Source organism: Chelonia mydas, chromosome 21 (assembly GCF_015237465.2).
Source record: "Chelonia mydas isolate rCheMyd1 chromosome 21, rCheMyd1.pri.v2, whole genome shotgun sequence".
NCBI classification, from domain to species: domain Eukaryota; kingdom Metazoa; phylum Chordata; order Testudines; family Cheloniidae; genus Chelonia; species Chelonia mydas.
Window position 1 is genome coordinate 3627306 of NC_051261.2, and position 15984 is coordinate 3643289.

The window sequence follows — 15984 nt, forward strand, 5'->3', positions numbered from 1 at the left end:
TGATGTTTTTAGAGCAGCCACTGTATAACCCAAAGTATAGCTTTCACTTAGAAATGAAAAACACCACCTCTTTTCTGTGCTATGGCAATAACTGGAACACGCTCTTACAAAGTCTATTTAACAAATAGACCGACATGTGGATTCATCTTTTAAACATGAACTGCAGCACAATATGAATCTTATTCTGTTTCCCCCATTTCCCTACATTTAAAAAACCACTAAAGCCACAGAAGAACAAACCAGTGAACTAATGAGAAGCAAGGACATTACAGTAAAAGGCCACAGAAAAATGAAAAGCGATTGCAAGTCTCCCATAGATATGATTAGACCTACTGCTTCAAAGGGAAAAAATACAGGTCTAGTATATTCAGTCATATTTTTTCCTGGTTTAATTTTTTGATTGCAAATAAACTATTCAATACATTTGTCCCTTTTTTTCCTGTCCATTATCCAACCTGCACTCTGCAGATATGGTTGTTATTTGTAAGTATAACAAATCTCAGGCTAGAGGATGCCTATAAATTATTTTCTCTATCAGCTATTCACTATTTGTGGTGTGCAACTGGCTTATTAGCTCTGGAGTAAACTCACACCATGCTTATCCCTTAGGATAGTCATAGATCATTTTTGTTTCATTCTACCAGCACTCATTACAAACAAATGCTGGTGCTCTTGCTAATATGAAAATTAATGAGCAAAATTCTGCCCTCTCATACCCACTCTTTCCAGACACAAAACAGCTCTCAATGGCAGTGAAAGTTCTGCAAGCTGAATGAGTTCAGAATAGATCCACAATGTAGAGAAATCTGCCTGACAGCAATGATTCAATAAGAAAACAGAGGCTCAAAAAGAAGTGGACTTCTAATTATGTCAACCCAGCGTCTAAATCCTGCAGTCGAGTAATACTGCACTTTCTACTGCTACTCCATAGTCTGGAGTTTTTATTTTCCCAGCTCACCCAGAACCTACCAGAACCACCTGGCTCGATGCCGGGGGTAGGATTTGGCAGATAGAAACGGGAGACAGAAAAGGCTTGTGCTCCATCTGCCCAGCCAGTATACTATTGTTCTCTATGATATATTTTCCTGTGCTCTGTATACATAGTTTTGGCTACCAGCACAGAAATTCAGAACATAAAGGGCTAGAATGTAACTTGCATTTGTGATGCTGTTATATTGATGTCTAATGATTTTAGGTTAGCAGCAATGCACTTATTACAATTAGTAATCGTTGGTATTTCTGGAATGCCTAGGAGCCCCAGCCACATACCAGGACCACCTGGTGGTAGGTGCTGTACAGACACAGAACAAAAAGACAGTCCCTGTCCCAAAGAGCTTATTGTGGTCTATGAAATACTTCCACCCTTCATTCACACACGTATTAGGCATCATAACAGACTTCTTGAGTACTCAGAGTCTGTTATCAAAGCACTAATTTTTTGTAGTTGTTTTCCAATATTTTCATCTCTCTGCAGGCATTGATGATATTGACAGACACACTGATCTACCATGAAAGCTATACCACTGCATCAGGAACACGCCTTTCCCAATCCCCTGGGGCAGTCTCAATAGCAAGCACTGCTCAGAATACCAGCCGTGGCAGGATACTATCCGACGTTACTTCCTTTGGGTGCAGCCAGGAACCTGAGCTGACAAGCAGGGTAGCATGTACACAAAGAGGCCTATTCCCTACAGTGGCTTGCCAGCAATGGTCTCCACGCTACATTCAGCATACAGGTGTGACATATGGAAAGATGGTTTCTCAAGCAATCTGAAGTTCTCATTTGGATGCTGAGATTGCGTTAAAAGTGACAGGCGATTGCCATCTGGTGATTTCACCCTCAAAATGAAATAGCCACCGGTGCACCCAGTATCACACATTTTCATCCATATCATGATCACAGAGGATTCAATTAAAACAAGCACTTTTCCTTCTCTGTTCCACAATCCACCCTCCAGGGTTTACGTCCATTTGTAACATCTTCATCACCCATTTGTCTTTCCGTGCACCATCAATGAACTCATCAAGGGACAATTGCCCTGTAGAAGAAATGGGGAAGATAGCGATCAATAGAGTTCAGAGTAGCAGCCGTGTTAGTCTGTATTCACAAAAAGAAAAGGAGGACTTGTGGCACTTTAGACACTAACAAATTTATTTGAGCATAAGCTTTCGTGAGCTACAGCTCACTTCATCGGATGCTGTAGCTCACGAAAGCTTATGCTCAAATAAATTGGTTAGTCTCTAAGGTGCCACAAGTCCTCCTTTTCTTTTTTGATCAATAGAGTGTGACAGAAAGGCCTGGTTTACACTTAACATTTAGGTTGAGACAGCTGTGTTGATCGGGGTGTGAAAAATCCACACTCCTGAGCACTGTATCTATGCCAACCTAACCCTCAGCGTAGACACAGCTAGGAAGATGGAAGAATGCTTCTGTTAGCCTAGGTACTTTGACGCAGGGAGGTGGTATTCCTTCACTGACAGAAAATGCCTTTCAGTCAGCATTGGCTGTGTCTACAACCTGGATATGTCTACACTACACACCACTGGTGGTGGCATTTAAGGGACATGCAACTCCATGCCACAGTGAAAAGCACATCGTCTCCTCGCTCGGGTGTGTAGCTACACCCGTTGGTGAAAGGCTCCAGCCGTGAGCAGGCAGCAGGTCACAGTGAAAGTAGCACTGGAGCTGGAGAGGCATTGCTTGGGCAAACAGAGAGTGTGCAGGGTATGGACTCGAAGACATACTCACAACCTGCAGGCGTATCTTTACTCACCTAAGCTATGCCTCACGAACGACATTGCTCTTTTTACCTACGCTAGGGGACTACATATGTGTGTACCCTACATGCTGCCAAAAGAAGGGTGCAGTGTAGAGGCACCTATGAGGTTATGCCGGCATATCTATGGTGCCATAGCTATGCTGGTGTAGTCCCTGCAGTGTAGACATACTCGAAGTCAGAGAGAAGAGGAGAAAAGGAAGTAAAAATGATATTCTGTACATTAAATGCAAATGTAACAATGAGGGCAACAATTCATTACCAGTCCTCTGCTCATCAATGTGTGACCTGTCTTCCAGGGTACTGTAAAATCACCAAAGGTGTATTTCAGGTTTCGATCCATCCCACAACATGGTTACAGTCATCAGATCCCTTTCCTAAGGCTTTATCTACATGGGAAAATTGACTGTTCAGAATAACTAATTCAACTAGCACTATTCTGGTATCATTTTGCTATTCTGGAATAACTCCTCTGTGTGGCCTCTCTATTACCGAATAAAAGTGATTGTATTCTGGAGGAATTATTCCAAAGCAGAGTAATTACTCTCCAATAAAGTCACTTTTATTTTGGAACAGTGTCCACATGGGGGGTTATTCCAGAATAGCTAATATTCTAAAATAGCTATTCTGGTCAATTTCCCCATGTGGATAAGGCCTAAGAGACAGAAAAATATTCAGGCCTATCCTTCATGAAGTGGGCTTTTGACTAAGATCAAATGTTGCTATAGTTTGATATCTGATACATCCTTTCTCAAACGAACTCTGAACCTGATCCTGCAAACCATTATTGATGTGAGTGGTCCCATTGACTTCAATGGGACTATAAAGGACTACGCCAGGGTTTCAGGATTGAGCCCTGTATTCTGCCTTTGCAGGGTACCTCATGATCTCAGGGATGTAGATGGGTGTGGAATAATTACTTAGCTAGATTAGAAGATCTTTCCCATGTTGAACTCCTGTTTTCTTTTGTTATGATAACAGGAAATGTTCTCCTTCCCTTCGATATTGACCTTAATACAGTTACTTCAAGATTTACCCCAATGTAACTGAGATCAGAGCTTGGTCCACCATGTCTAATATAAATAAGATGATCCTCCTTCTAGGTGATCCACAATAAAGTCAATTAAATTGGTCTAGTCAGCATAGGTGTTTGTTCACAAGGCATGACTCCAACCTGAGCTGTAAATTTCTTACCGTCCCCATTCTCATCCACTAACTGAAATATCCTCTCCACAACTTCCTCGGGGGAGAGCAGTGGAGTCCTCTCTTCCCTTTCTGACCGACACACTTTCTTCAGCCTGTAAATAGACTGGAAGAAAAGAAGCTTGTGAGTAAAACGGCTGTCAAGCACAAAACAACAAAGAAAGAGAGTTATTAATGATGACATTTAGCACTTTGAATCTGCTGTCTGTCTGTCTCCCTGTGTCTATCACAAACATTAATCAAACCTCAATGCTCCCCTGCAAGCTGGGTAAGCAAGTATTACTGTCCCCATTTTACAGATGGGAAAATTCATGCTGAAAAGTTAAATGATTTGTCCAAGGCTACATAGCATGTCAGTGGCATATCTGGGGAAAGAACCCTAGTGCCTCCCTCCATCCATGCCTCTCGGATCTGAGCTCATTCACATCTCATTATCAGTATTACTACTAATTTATTTGGGGTGAATATAGTTGCTGATATTGGGGCCAGCTTTGGCAGTCTCTGTGCTACTTCTGGCCCTCCTGGCACTCTCCAGCTGCAGAAAAAATTTCTCTGCTAATAGAAAAAAAAAGAGGGGGAAGGGAAATAATAATAATAATAAAAATAATAGTAAGTGAAAGTGAAAACGTTATTATTGATTACTTAATTAATTAATTAATCTAAATCCTCGGGATTGTTTCCTCTTCTGGGTCCAATTGTGCTCTCAGGGAAGTTTTTGCCACTGAATTCAATGGGAGCAGGAACAGATCCTTACATGCACACCCCTAGAAGCATTTCAGTCTGTAAACATGTCTAAAATGCAAAAACCCAGTAATAATAATGACCTTTCATTTATGTAGAACCTTCCATCCAAACAGATGCCAAATGAGTGTACTAGACAGGTTCCTAATACGATTTCAAGCTAAGAGCAGATACATTAGTATGTTAAAATATCTGGTCCAAACTGGAGTCAGTGGCATTACTCAAGATTTGGAGTGATGTAGTTGAAAGCACAGCGTGGTCTATTCTATTTTCTGTCCCTAGAATTAGACAGGTCTTTTCTATTCACCCCTCCATCCCAGCCGCCCTTGGGACAAATGTCTCTTCAGCACCAATTGTGTTCATGAGGTTGAAGCGTTTGGCTGGCATCTTGCCAGCCTGGAGACTGGTGAAGGTTTGACACAGCCATGCCTGATTCAACATAAGAACATAAGAAAGGCCATACTGGGTCAGACCAAAGGTCCATCCAGACCAGTATCCTGTCTGCCGACAGTGGCCAATGCAAGGCGCCCCAGAGGGAGTGAACCTAACAGATAATGATCTAGTGATCTCTCTCCTGCCAAACAGACACTAGGGACACCATTCTTTACCCACCCTGGCTAATAGCCATTAATGGACTTACCCTCCATGAATTTATCCAGTTCTCTTTTAAACCCTGTTATTGTCCTAGCCTTCACAACCTCCTCAGGCAAGGAGTTCCACGGGTTGACTGTGCACTGAGTGAAGAAGAACTTCCTTTTATTAGTTTTAAACCTGCTACCCATTTATTTCATTTGGTGGCCCCTAGTTCTTATATTATGGGAACAAGTAAATAACTTTTCCTTATTCACTATCTCCACACCACTCATGATTTTATAGACCTCTATCATATCCCCCCGTAGTCTCCTCTTTTCCAAGCTGAAAAGTCCTAGCCTCTTTAATCTCTCCTCATATGGGACCCATTCCAAACCCCTAATCATTTTAGTTGCCCTTTTCAGAACCTTTTCTAATGCCGGTATATCTTTTTTGAGATGAGGAGACCACATCTGTACGCAGTATTCAAGATGTGGGCGTACTATGGATTTATATAAGGGCAATAAGATATTCTCTGTCTTATTCTCTATTCCTTTTTTTTAATGATTCCTAACATCCCGTTTGCTTTTTTGACTGCCGCTGCACACTGCATGGACATCTTTAGAGAACTATCCACGATGACTCCAAGATCTTTCTCCTAAGTAGCTAAATTAGCCCCCATCATATTGTATGTGTAGTTGGGGTTATTTTTTCCAATGTGCATTACTTTACATTTATCCACATTAAATTTCATTTGCCATTTTGTTGCCCAGTCACTTAACTTCTTTTTGAAGTTCTTCACAGTCTGCTTTGGTCTTAACTATCTTGAGCAATTTAGTATCATCTGCAAACTTTGCCACCTCACTGTTTACCCCTTTCTTCAGATCATTTATGAACAAATTGAATAGGATTCGTCTTAGGACTGACCCTTGCGGAACACCACTAGTTACCCCTCTCCATTCAGAAAATTTACCATTTATTCCTACCCTTTGTTCCCTGTCTTTTAACCAGTTCTCAGTCCATGAAAGGATCTTTCCTCTTATCCCATGGCAACTTAATTTATGTAAGAGCCTTTGGTGAGGGACCTTGTCAAAGGCTTTCTGGAAATCTAAGTACACTGTGTCCACTGGATCCCCCTTGTCCACATGTTTGTTGTTTGTTACCGGTCTGTAATTGTCAGGATCACCTCTAGAGACCTTCTTAAATGTTGGCGTTACATTAGCTATCTTCCAGTCACTGGGTACAGTAGCTGATTTAAAGGACAGGTTACAAACCATAGTTAATAGTTCCACAGTTTCACATTTGAGTTCTTTCAGAACTCTTGGGTGAATGCCATCTGGTCCCAGTGACTTGTTACTGTTAAGTTTCTCAATTAATTCCAAAATCTCCTCTAGTTACACTTCAATCTGTGACAATTCCTCAGATTTGTCACCTACAAAAGACGGCTCAGGTTTGGGAATCTCCCTAACATTCTCAGCAGTGAAGACTGAAGCAAAGACTTCATTTAGTTTCTCTGTGATGACTTTATCATCTTCAAGTGCTCCTTTTGTATCTCGATTGTCCAGGGGCCCCACTGGTTGTGTAGCAGGCTTCCTGCTTCTGATGTACTTAAAAAACATTTTGTTATTACCTTCTGAGTTTTTGGCTAGCTGTTCTTAAAACTCCTTTTTGGCTTTTCTTATTCCATTTTTACATTTAATTTGGCAGTGTTTATGCTCCTTTCTATTTATCTCACTAGGATTTGACTTCCACTTTTTAAAAGATGCCTTTTTATCTCTCACTGCTTCTTTTACATGGTTGCTAAGTCACGGTGGCTCTTTTTTAGTTCTTTTACTGTGTTTTTTAATTTGGGGCATACATTTAAGTTGAGCCTCTATTATGGTGTCTTTGAAAAGTGTCCATGCAACTTGCAGGGATTTCACTCTAGTCACTGTATCTTTTAATTTCCGCTTAACTAACCTCCTCATTTTTGCATAGTTCTCCTTTCTGAAATTAAATGCCACAGCGTTGGGTTGTTGAGGTGTTCTTCCCACCACAGGAAACTTAAATGTTATTATATTATGGTCACTATTTCCAAGCGGTCCTGTTATAGTTACCTCTTGGACCAGATCCTGCGCTCCACTCAGGACTAGATCAAGAGTTGCCTCTCCCCTTGTGGGTTGCTGTACCAGCCGCTCCAAGAAGCAGTCATTTAAAGTATCGAGAAATTTTGTCTCTGCATTTTGTCCTGAGGTGACATGTACCCAGTCAATATGGGGATAATTGAAATCCTCCACTATTATTGAGTTCTTTATTTTGGTAGCCTCTCTAATCTCCCTTAGCATTTCATCGTCACTATCACTGTCCTGGTCAGGTGGTCGATAATAGATCCCTACTGTTATATTCTTATTAGAGCACGGAATTACTATCCATAGAGATTCTATGCAACATGTGGATTCATTTAAGATTTTTACTTCATTTGATTCTACGCTTTCTTTCACATATAATGCCACTCCCCTCCCTGCATGACCGGTTCTGTCCTTCCGATATATTTTGTACCCCGGAATGATTGTGTCCCATTGATTGTCCTCACTCCACCAGGTTTCTATGATGCCTATTATATCAGTATCCTCCTTTAACATGAGGCACTCTAGTTCACCCTTCTTATTATTTAGACTTCTAGCATTTGTGTACAAGCACTTTAAAAACTTGTCACTGTTTATTTGTCTGCCCTTTTCTGATGTGTCAGATTCTTTCTGTGAATGTTTCTCGTCTGATCTTGCCCATACTTTATCCTCTTCCATCATCTCCTCCTGACTAAAACCTAGAGAATCTCTATCAATAGACTCTCCTCTAAGAGAAGTCTCTGTCCGATCCACGAGCAGCTCTGCAGCCATCGGCTTCCCCCCGCCCTCCCCCCCCCCGCATCTCTTAGTTTAAAAATTGCTCTGCAACCTTTTTAATGTTAAGTGCCAGCAGCCTAGATCCACTTTTGTTTAAGACACCTTAAAACCATTCCCCGTTGACCTTAAAACCCTGGCTAAACTTCACTAGGGCTGTCCTCCCTGATGGTGCTGGTCAAAGGATCCTTACCACACCTGCTGCCCATGACCTATCCAAGAAGAGAGGTCAATTGGCTTTAGTGAAGAAGATACTAGCTAATTACAATCCCTGCTGTGACTACTAAGTACTTCCCTTGCTGTTTAGGAGAGAATTGCGCAGATACAAAATTTGTATCGGCATCTGATCCACGATCCGCAAACATGGCTCGCGGATATCCTCATTTGAGGATGTGGATATCTGCGGATATAAAGCAGATATCCACAGATTTGCAGGGCTCTAAGAATTGGGAAGAAGTTCCCAGAAGAGGCTAAATGCTCAGGTACCACAGTGAAGAGTGAGAGAGAGAGAGACAGAGCAATCTTAATTCTTTCAAAGGAAAGCTGATCCTGCCTGGTCAAAGAGAACTTGTGCCAAGACGAGCTAGTCCATCCTTATTTCTCTGAACATATTCATTATTCATAAAGATTTTTCTAAGATTTCAGCTGATAAATTTTCAGCCTACAAGGGTATCCACGAACTAGGGACTGTGACTACTTGCTATTTTTTTATTCATGATGTCTGACTGATCACTTATGTCACATCGAATGTTACTGATCCCTGACTGAGTAACTGAAAACTTTTAAACAGGAGAAGACTGAATAAGGCATTGTGAATATCTTTGTTTCATGCACAAGCAACCTGGCTCATGTATGAATGCTGACAGGCACACAAAAACCAGGCTTTTTTCCAGCTGCTTGTGTGTACAAAGCTCATTCAAGGAAATGTTCACCAAAGGGACCTCATCAAACCGAACACTGATGGGGATTCTAATGGATATTATTAATGATGTTTTTGCAGCATTCATCTGACTCTAGTTATGAGCCTAATCCCAGCAATTCATCCTCTCCAATTAGAACCAGAAAATAGAATTCACCCTTCTCCCTCACCCCGATGATTATTTGTTCCATACTCATTTCACATGTAACAATGACATCAGTAAATTAGAGCTGATCAAATTTTTCCAAATTTTGACTTTTCAACAAAATAAAGGGATGTTTTTTTGCAGAAAGTTTCCCTTTCTTTGACCAGCTCTTTTGATACAGTATCTTTTCAGAGAATCTCAAAGGGGTTTATAATCACTAATTAAGTCTCACAAATATCCCTGTGAAGTAGGTACATATAATGATACCCAGATGGGGTAACTGCAGCACAGAGAGATTGAGAGTTTTGTCCAAGGTCACACAATAACTAGAACCAATGAGTCCTGGTGCTCAATCCCTTTGCCCTAAACTCTAGGCCACAAGCTCTCCCTCAACAGCTGTCTATGTATGAACAGCAATTGCAGAATACATAACAGAAATTCACAGTGTGGATCAGCAAGGATGATTCTGCCCAGTATTACCACTAACTTGTGTCTCTCCCCTTACTGCACAGTATTCAGGCAGGAAACCTTAACCCAGACTCATAAATAATATGAAATTCACCCCTTCCACACTAGTCAGAGTATGTGTTGTTGTGTGAGGAATTCACTGGTGGTTACAGGGACAGGTCCTCCCTGGCTACTGTTTCTGCCTCCTGCCTTCCTGGGCCTCTGATGCATGGTCTGTGGGCAACTGACCCATATATCTGCAGATCATGGAACTTATTCCCTGGTCTTCCCCAGTGGTTCCCACCCTGCCATTGCACAAAGGATGTGGTAGTCCCTGTCACTGAGGCTGGCCATTCTCACTTCGGGCTTCGTCATTATCCCGAATTATTTCTGCAATCACTAACTCATTTGAGAACAGTACAGGTCATTATGTTGAGTAGGGAAGAGTGTCTTGCTTAATGACATTAATCCCTTGGCTCATGAGTAGTATGGGGCATAAAGAGCATACCCAAATGAGTAGATAGATTTAGATCTTGGGCTTAAGGCATTGAACTGAGGTGGAGAAGATGGTTCCGCTCCTGGCTTTGCCACAGACTCCCTTTCTTTGAGCAAATCACTTAGTTTCTCTGTGCTTCCCTTCCCCATCAGTAACATAATCCTTACTTACATCCTTTGTCTGTCTTGTCTACTCAGTTTGTTAGCTCTTTGAGGAAGAGACTGCCTTTACTATATGTATATATAGTGTCTAGCATAATGGTCCCCTGGTCTCAGTTGGGTCCTCTAAATGCTAGTAATAGCGAAGTCCTACTCACATCAACTATTTCTAAGAGCTCAGGTTTGTCTATGCAGCCGTTCCCATCCTTGTCGTACACTTTGAATGTCCATCTCAGCTTGTGTTCCAATTTTCCTCGTAGGACAAGATTCAAAGCAGCCACATACTCCAGAAAATCAATGGTGTTATCCTGCAGACACAAGAGAGGCAACCACAGGGACACTTAGTCAGACCCGATCAATACAATTGTTTTGTATTGTAAACAAAGATGAAAAATATGCTGAGGTGATTCTCTTGATTATGTGGTTATTTAGTTATTTATTTGCTTCCTTACATTTTTGAAGGAATCCTGTGCACTTTCAAGCCAATTGATTGATTGTGCAAAGGGGGATCTGTTGGTGAATCTGATCTGAAGGTTTCAGGTGTTCACTGTCTTAAACAAAAAACAGAGCCTTCCTCAATTGCTCCGTTTAACTAGGTGAGAAGGGAAAAGACAAGGAAAAAATCAGGTCAAGTCTTGTATACACAGAATTTTTTAAACTTTGGTCTATTTATTTTAACAAGGAACAAAAAACGCTGTTTAAAATGTGCATTTATTTTAATACTCCCTAGTGTGCTCTAGAATTGCTCCCAGTGGATGAAATTCACCCCTGTGCAGAGGGCCAGCCAAAGTCTATGCTTTGTGTAAGTCCTGCTTCCGCCCCACTTAAGCTCTGCTTTGAGAGTTTTAACTGGGACTTAGCACCACATAGGCCTTTGCACAGGGATGAATTTCACCTTCTGTGACCCTGCTGGATTGAAACTGATATCAGCCCAGAGTAACCTGAATTTCCAAACAACGGAAGATTTTTAACAATATAAAGATAAACCATGATCCAATCTACAAAGGTACTTGTGAGCTGGTAGTCTACAACGTGGTGTGCTGCTCCTTGGAGGTCTGAGGTTCAAAGGGAGAACGTAGTGACTTTTCACTAATACCTAAAGCTGCAGACATGGGTCTAGATCTTTAACTGGTGCAAACTGCTGCAGTGACATTGACTTCAATAGATTTAAGCCAGTTTACACCAGCTGAGGATCTGGCCCCAGATTCCCTACCACTAAGTCCGAGGACAGTCTCCCCTCAGGGCAGGTTGCCCTCAGAGAGGCCCTGCTATGTAATACCAGGTTTACAGGCGTATCAGCTCATGGCCAGTGATCAGAAGGACACTGGAAGTTGCACAGGAGAGTACTCGGGCGGCCTACCGAAATGTGCACTTCTTAAGGCAGCGAGAATCAGCGTGTTCATTCAGTTTATTACGGCTGTTCCATAACAGTTGTGGTGGGTCTGTGCTTTATGGGAAGACCAGAAGGTCAGAGGTGTTTCTATCTTGTGTGTGCACTATCTAGTCTATACTTTGCAGGATATGATGTCTGAAAGATTTCCTTCCATTCACCCTCCATAACATTTTGGGAGTATTATGGTCATTACATTCTTGTTAAAAGTATCCCCTTTTTCATTCCATTCATGCCTGCGCTTCTCTCCTGCTAGTGCTAATGGGAAGTATGTGCACCCACTGCAGAATTGACTTCGATGACCTGATACTGCAACTGTTCGTGTGCAGGTCCCCGGCTGCACCTCATTGGAGCGCCATTGACTTAAATGGGGCACTCATGTGCTGTCATTTGCAAGGCAGGGGCCTGTGTTTGTTTGGAAATGCAATCTTTGCTGAATTTGTATAATTTCAAATTAGAGTAATGCAGAGGCAACCACACAGACACTTAGTCAGTCCCAATGCCCATTTAGACACAGTTTAACACCTTTAAGAAACAATCTTAATGAAATTAAACTGCATTGAAAAACACCCCTTTTTGCTCAGGTGAATAGCAAGGCCCAAGAAACTCAATGGGTTTACACAGGTGCCCCCGGCATGGCTGCAGTTGCAGTACTTGGGCTTAAGGTTTTGTAGAAGCTTCTTTTCAGCAACCTAATTTCTGAGCCAAATGTGATTTGTCAGACTCTCTTTCATGGCCTCACCTGCTATCCTTTCTCTGGACTTGACCCTACTGCTTTCAATCAAAGCAGGATAGGGACCCTCTAAATCTAATGGAAGGCAGATGACCATCAACCCTTTGTCCCAAATTGACTTGCAATAATGGCCACCACCATACAACTAATATGGCTGGGGCTTCAAAGAAACTTAGGAGAGTTGTGGGAACCCAACTTCCCTCAAATTTCAGTGGGAGCTGGCTGCTTAACTCCTTATACTCCTTTCCAAATCTACCTATCTATCTAGCTAATTGATAAGGTTAATATTTAGCAAAACAGATTGGAATTAGGGGCCTATTTCTCCATTACCTTGACCTTGTATCATAATTTTCACCAACACAAAGTTAGTACACAGTGGGCATAAAGTGTTACTGAACTGGAATGGTAGCATTTTACACCCATTTTGCAAACGTGTAAATGAAAACACAACAGAGAATCAGGCCCAGAATGTTATAATTATTTAAGCCACTTCTTATTCTTGAATGGTTTAAATCAATATATTGATTAACTTCCACCTGTTTATCGTTATTTGTGCATATGATAATGATAATGATACCTAGCTTTTACAGAGCACTTTTCCAAATCCAAAATGCTTTTCCTGTTTATAACATAGCTGATGTTAAAAAGATGTGTCGGTTGTCACTACTTAGGGACTTATCTTGCACTGCTCATGGAAACAGCAGCTATGAAAATTATTTAAATTATATCAGCGAATTATTAATGCTCTTGTGAGAGCAGTGGAGAAATTTCAGAGCATTGGAAACTAACAAGGACCAAATACTGTCATGATAGTACAAATAATTAATGTTAACAAAAATGAGTTACATGGTAACTCTTCAGGATAGAGGTTGTCTTCTTTTGTGGCTTGCACATTTCTGGTGCTTAATTAATCATCAATCATCATCATCACGAGTTACCGTGGGAGTAACATGAGCCAGTGAAATCAGAGGGTCTGCTTGCAGAGCGAAGTACTAATCAGGATGATTAAGTGTGGCAGAATCTGGCTCAGTAATAGTCACCTCAGCACTGGATCAGTATTTGAACTCCATGGGGTGCTCCGGAGTGACCGAAAAAAAGAGGACTTTGTCCTGTTATTTTCCAGCTTCTCCTTAGTTCTATATTAACTATATACAGCGGGGCTCTTTTTTAGGATCTGATCCAAGGACTAATTAAGTCAATTGGAATCTTTCTGTTGACTTTGGTGGGCTTTAGAATGGGCCCAAAGTTAAGTGACTTTCTGCACATAACAGCTTCACTCACCAGATGTTTCACTAAAACTGGGATTTCAGTCTGTGCTTTCATGGCACTGACAATACAAGACTCTCATTCCATTTCACACAATACAGAGCCTCACTAGACCTTCATTCACTACAATTCCCTCTATACCATGAGAGGAAGATAACTCTTTGGCATTCATCTCTACTGTCTGAGGATCTTTGGGAACATTGGCTAACATGGGAGCCTAAAGTTAAGCATCTAAATCCATAGTTAGGCATGTGAGTGAGAAAATATTGGCCTTAATTGCTACCTATGGTTTAGATTCAGCTACCAGAACTAAAAGGGATGTTTTCATTTAGTTAGTCCTTGCATCATGGAAGGAACTAGAGCTCCTTCTTGGGCTACCAGGGTTCAACCCTGACAGATCTGTCACTAACTTTGTCTCAAACGTAATAAAAATCAAACAATAGGATGCGATGAGCCAAGACAATCCCCAAGTTTCAGAAAGAAAAGAACACTGGTGACTGATCTACTTAACCAGCACCACTACTGCAGGTCTTTAACACTTACCCCATTCTTATCAAAAGCTTTGAACATAGTCTCAATATATTCTGCTGCTTCCTGGTTATCCTGGACTCCAAAGAAGCATTTGAATTCATGCATGAAGAGAGTCCCGCTGGGACATTCGACCACAAACTTCTTATACCATTCCTGCAACTCAGCAACATCAATGTCTGCTTGTTCCCCTTCCTCATTGGTGAAATGTTGTCCCATGTTGCTCCCAAAAACAGAAGAGAAAGATTGACACAAAGAAAAAAGAAAGGAAAATTTAGTCAATGTCCTTTAGCTTATATTGTTTCTTTTTCTCCTTCAGCTGCTTTTTCTTTCTTCTGTTTCTTCTTGGGTTATTTCCTGTCTTTGTTTCTCTATCCTGTCTTTCATGGGTACTGTATATTTTTGTTTTGTTACCTTGTGTTGCTTTTGCTTTATTTTTTCTCTTCTTTCTTTCTCTTTCCTTCTATTCTGTGGTCTCTGCTCACCGCTACAATCTCATTCCCTCACTAGAGGATCCGGGAGTGGGTTTCCTTAGTTAAATTAGTACAACATGTGGTGTTAGACTGGGATAAAAATAACTAAGATCATTAGGAGATTCCCACTATGTGTCACAGAGACCTTCACATGTTCCAGAGCAGGGCCTCATTTAAGAGCAAACTCCAGGCAGGATCAAAATGATTTCTAATGTCAATCTAAGGATTTGAAAGCTGAGGTTCCCACTAATATGTGATGTATAATCCCCTTCTCTCTGACTTTGTGCATTATTTGAATAATAAAGCAATCAGAAATGACTAGTTTCTAGTCACTGACATATGTATGAATTTTTTGGGATGGACACTCCAGGCTTCCCTTCAAGTGTGTGAAATATTCACAAGGATAAGAGAAACAACAAGAAATAGGGGTGTTTTTACTTAAAAAAAAACCTCTAAAACAGGTCCAGTTTGGTGAAACACGTGCCATCTTTTACACATTTTTAATTAAAAAGTAGGCTCCTTTTCCAGTGAAACTTTTAGGGGAAACTTTTAGGGGAAGTTTTTTAAAGCGTCTAAGTGACTCATCAGCCTTGGACTCTTTTGGAAATCTCACCCAGAGTACCCCAATAAGAGATACAGATACGGATACCCCATAGTACCCCAACAGGACATACATCTTAAATTAAACTGAAATTACTTGGATATGATCATCTTGCTGCTTCCTACTCTTTGTTGCAACTGCTGCTATTACACTTTCCATAACCGTCTCACTGTTCATTTGTGTTCCCCACCTGTCTACCATTTATTGCACAGAACAGTTTTAAACGTTGTGTGAGCGGTTAACACACATGAATTTTTGTGTTTTCTCTCCAGGAGACTGCAGTTCAAAATTTCAAATTGTGTGCTGAAAGTTAGGCACCTGCATCAATGCCTGGATCTTAGAGTTGCAAAACATCCAGTGACTTCAGATGGAGCTTCGGGTTCCAAGCACCTCTGAAAATCAGGCCCATCTAGTTGCATTAAGTATAGATTTAGGTGCCTGCCTTTAGGAACCCAGGCTTGAAAATTTGGCCATTGGATTTTCCTATTATGAATTTTTCATTCTCTGATATTCTGTATGCATAAATATGGTCAGTTAGGTTGTATTAATGACTAACTCTGATCCTGCAAACACTTACACATATAGGTAACTTTATACACATGAGAAGTCCTGTTAACATCTGGGGAACTATTCCCATGCATAGAGTTAGCCGTGTGTG

The 15984-nt window shown here is 41.1% G+C and overlaps 1 protein-coding gene across 1 annotated transcript; it reads right to left on the reverse strand.

Moving 5' to 3' along the window:
• Positions 1-1908: 1908 nt before the first annotated feature.
• GUCA1B (guanylate cyclase activator 1B) lies at positions 1909-14599 on the reverse strand. The gene is made up of 4 exons (XM_007059610.2): positions 14268-14599; positions 10494-10643; positions 3972-4086; positions 1909-2039 (listed from the first exon to the last, which is right to left on the reverse strand). The coding sequence occupies exons 1-4, from the start codon at positions 14469-14471 to the stop codon at positions 1909-1911; spliced, it is 600 nt and encodes a 199-aa protein (XP_007059672.1). The 5' UTR covers positions 14472-14599.
• Between the last annotated feature and the right edge of the window lie 1385 nt (positions 14600-15984).

Coding starts and splice junctions, on each gene's coding strand:
- GUCA1B (XM_007059610.2), bottom strand. CDS start 14,471: ATGGGACAACATTTCACCAATGAGGAAGGGGAACAAGCAGACATTGAT. Junction 10,644..14,267: donor AAGCTTTTGATAAGAATGGG/GTAAGTGTTAAA, acceptor TTGTGTCTGCAG/GATAACACCATTGATTTTCT. Junction 2,040..3,971: donor AGTGGATGAGAATGGGGACG/GTAAGAAATTTA, acceptor TTTCTTCTACAG/GGCAATTGTCCCTTGATGAG.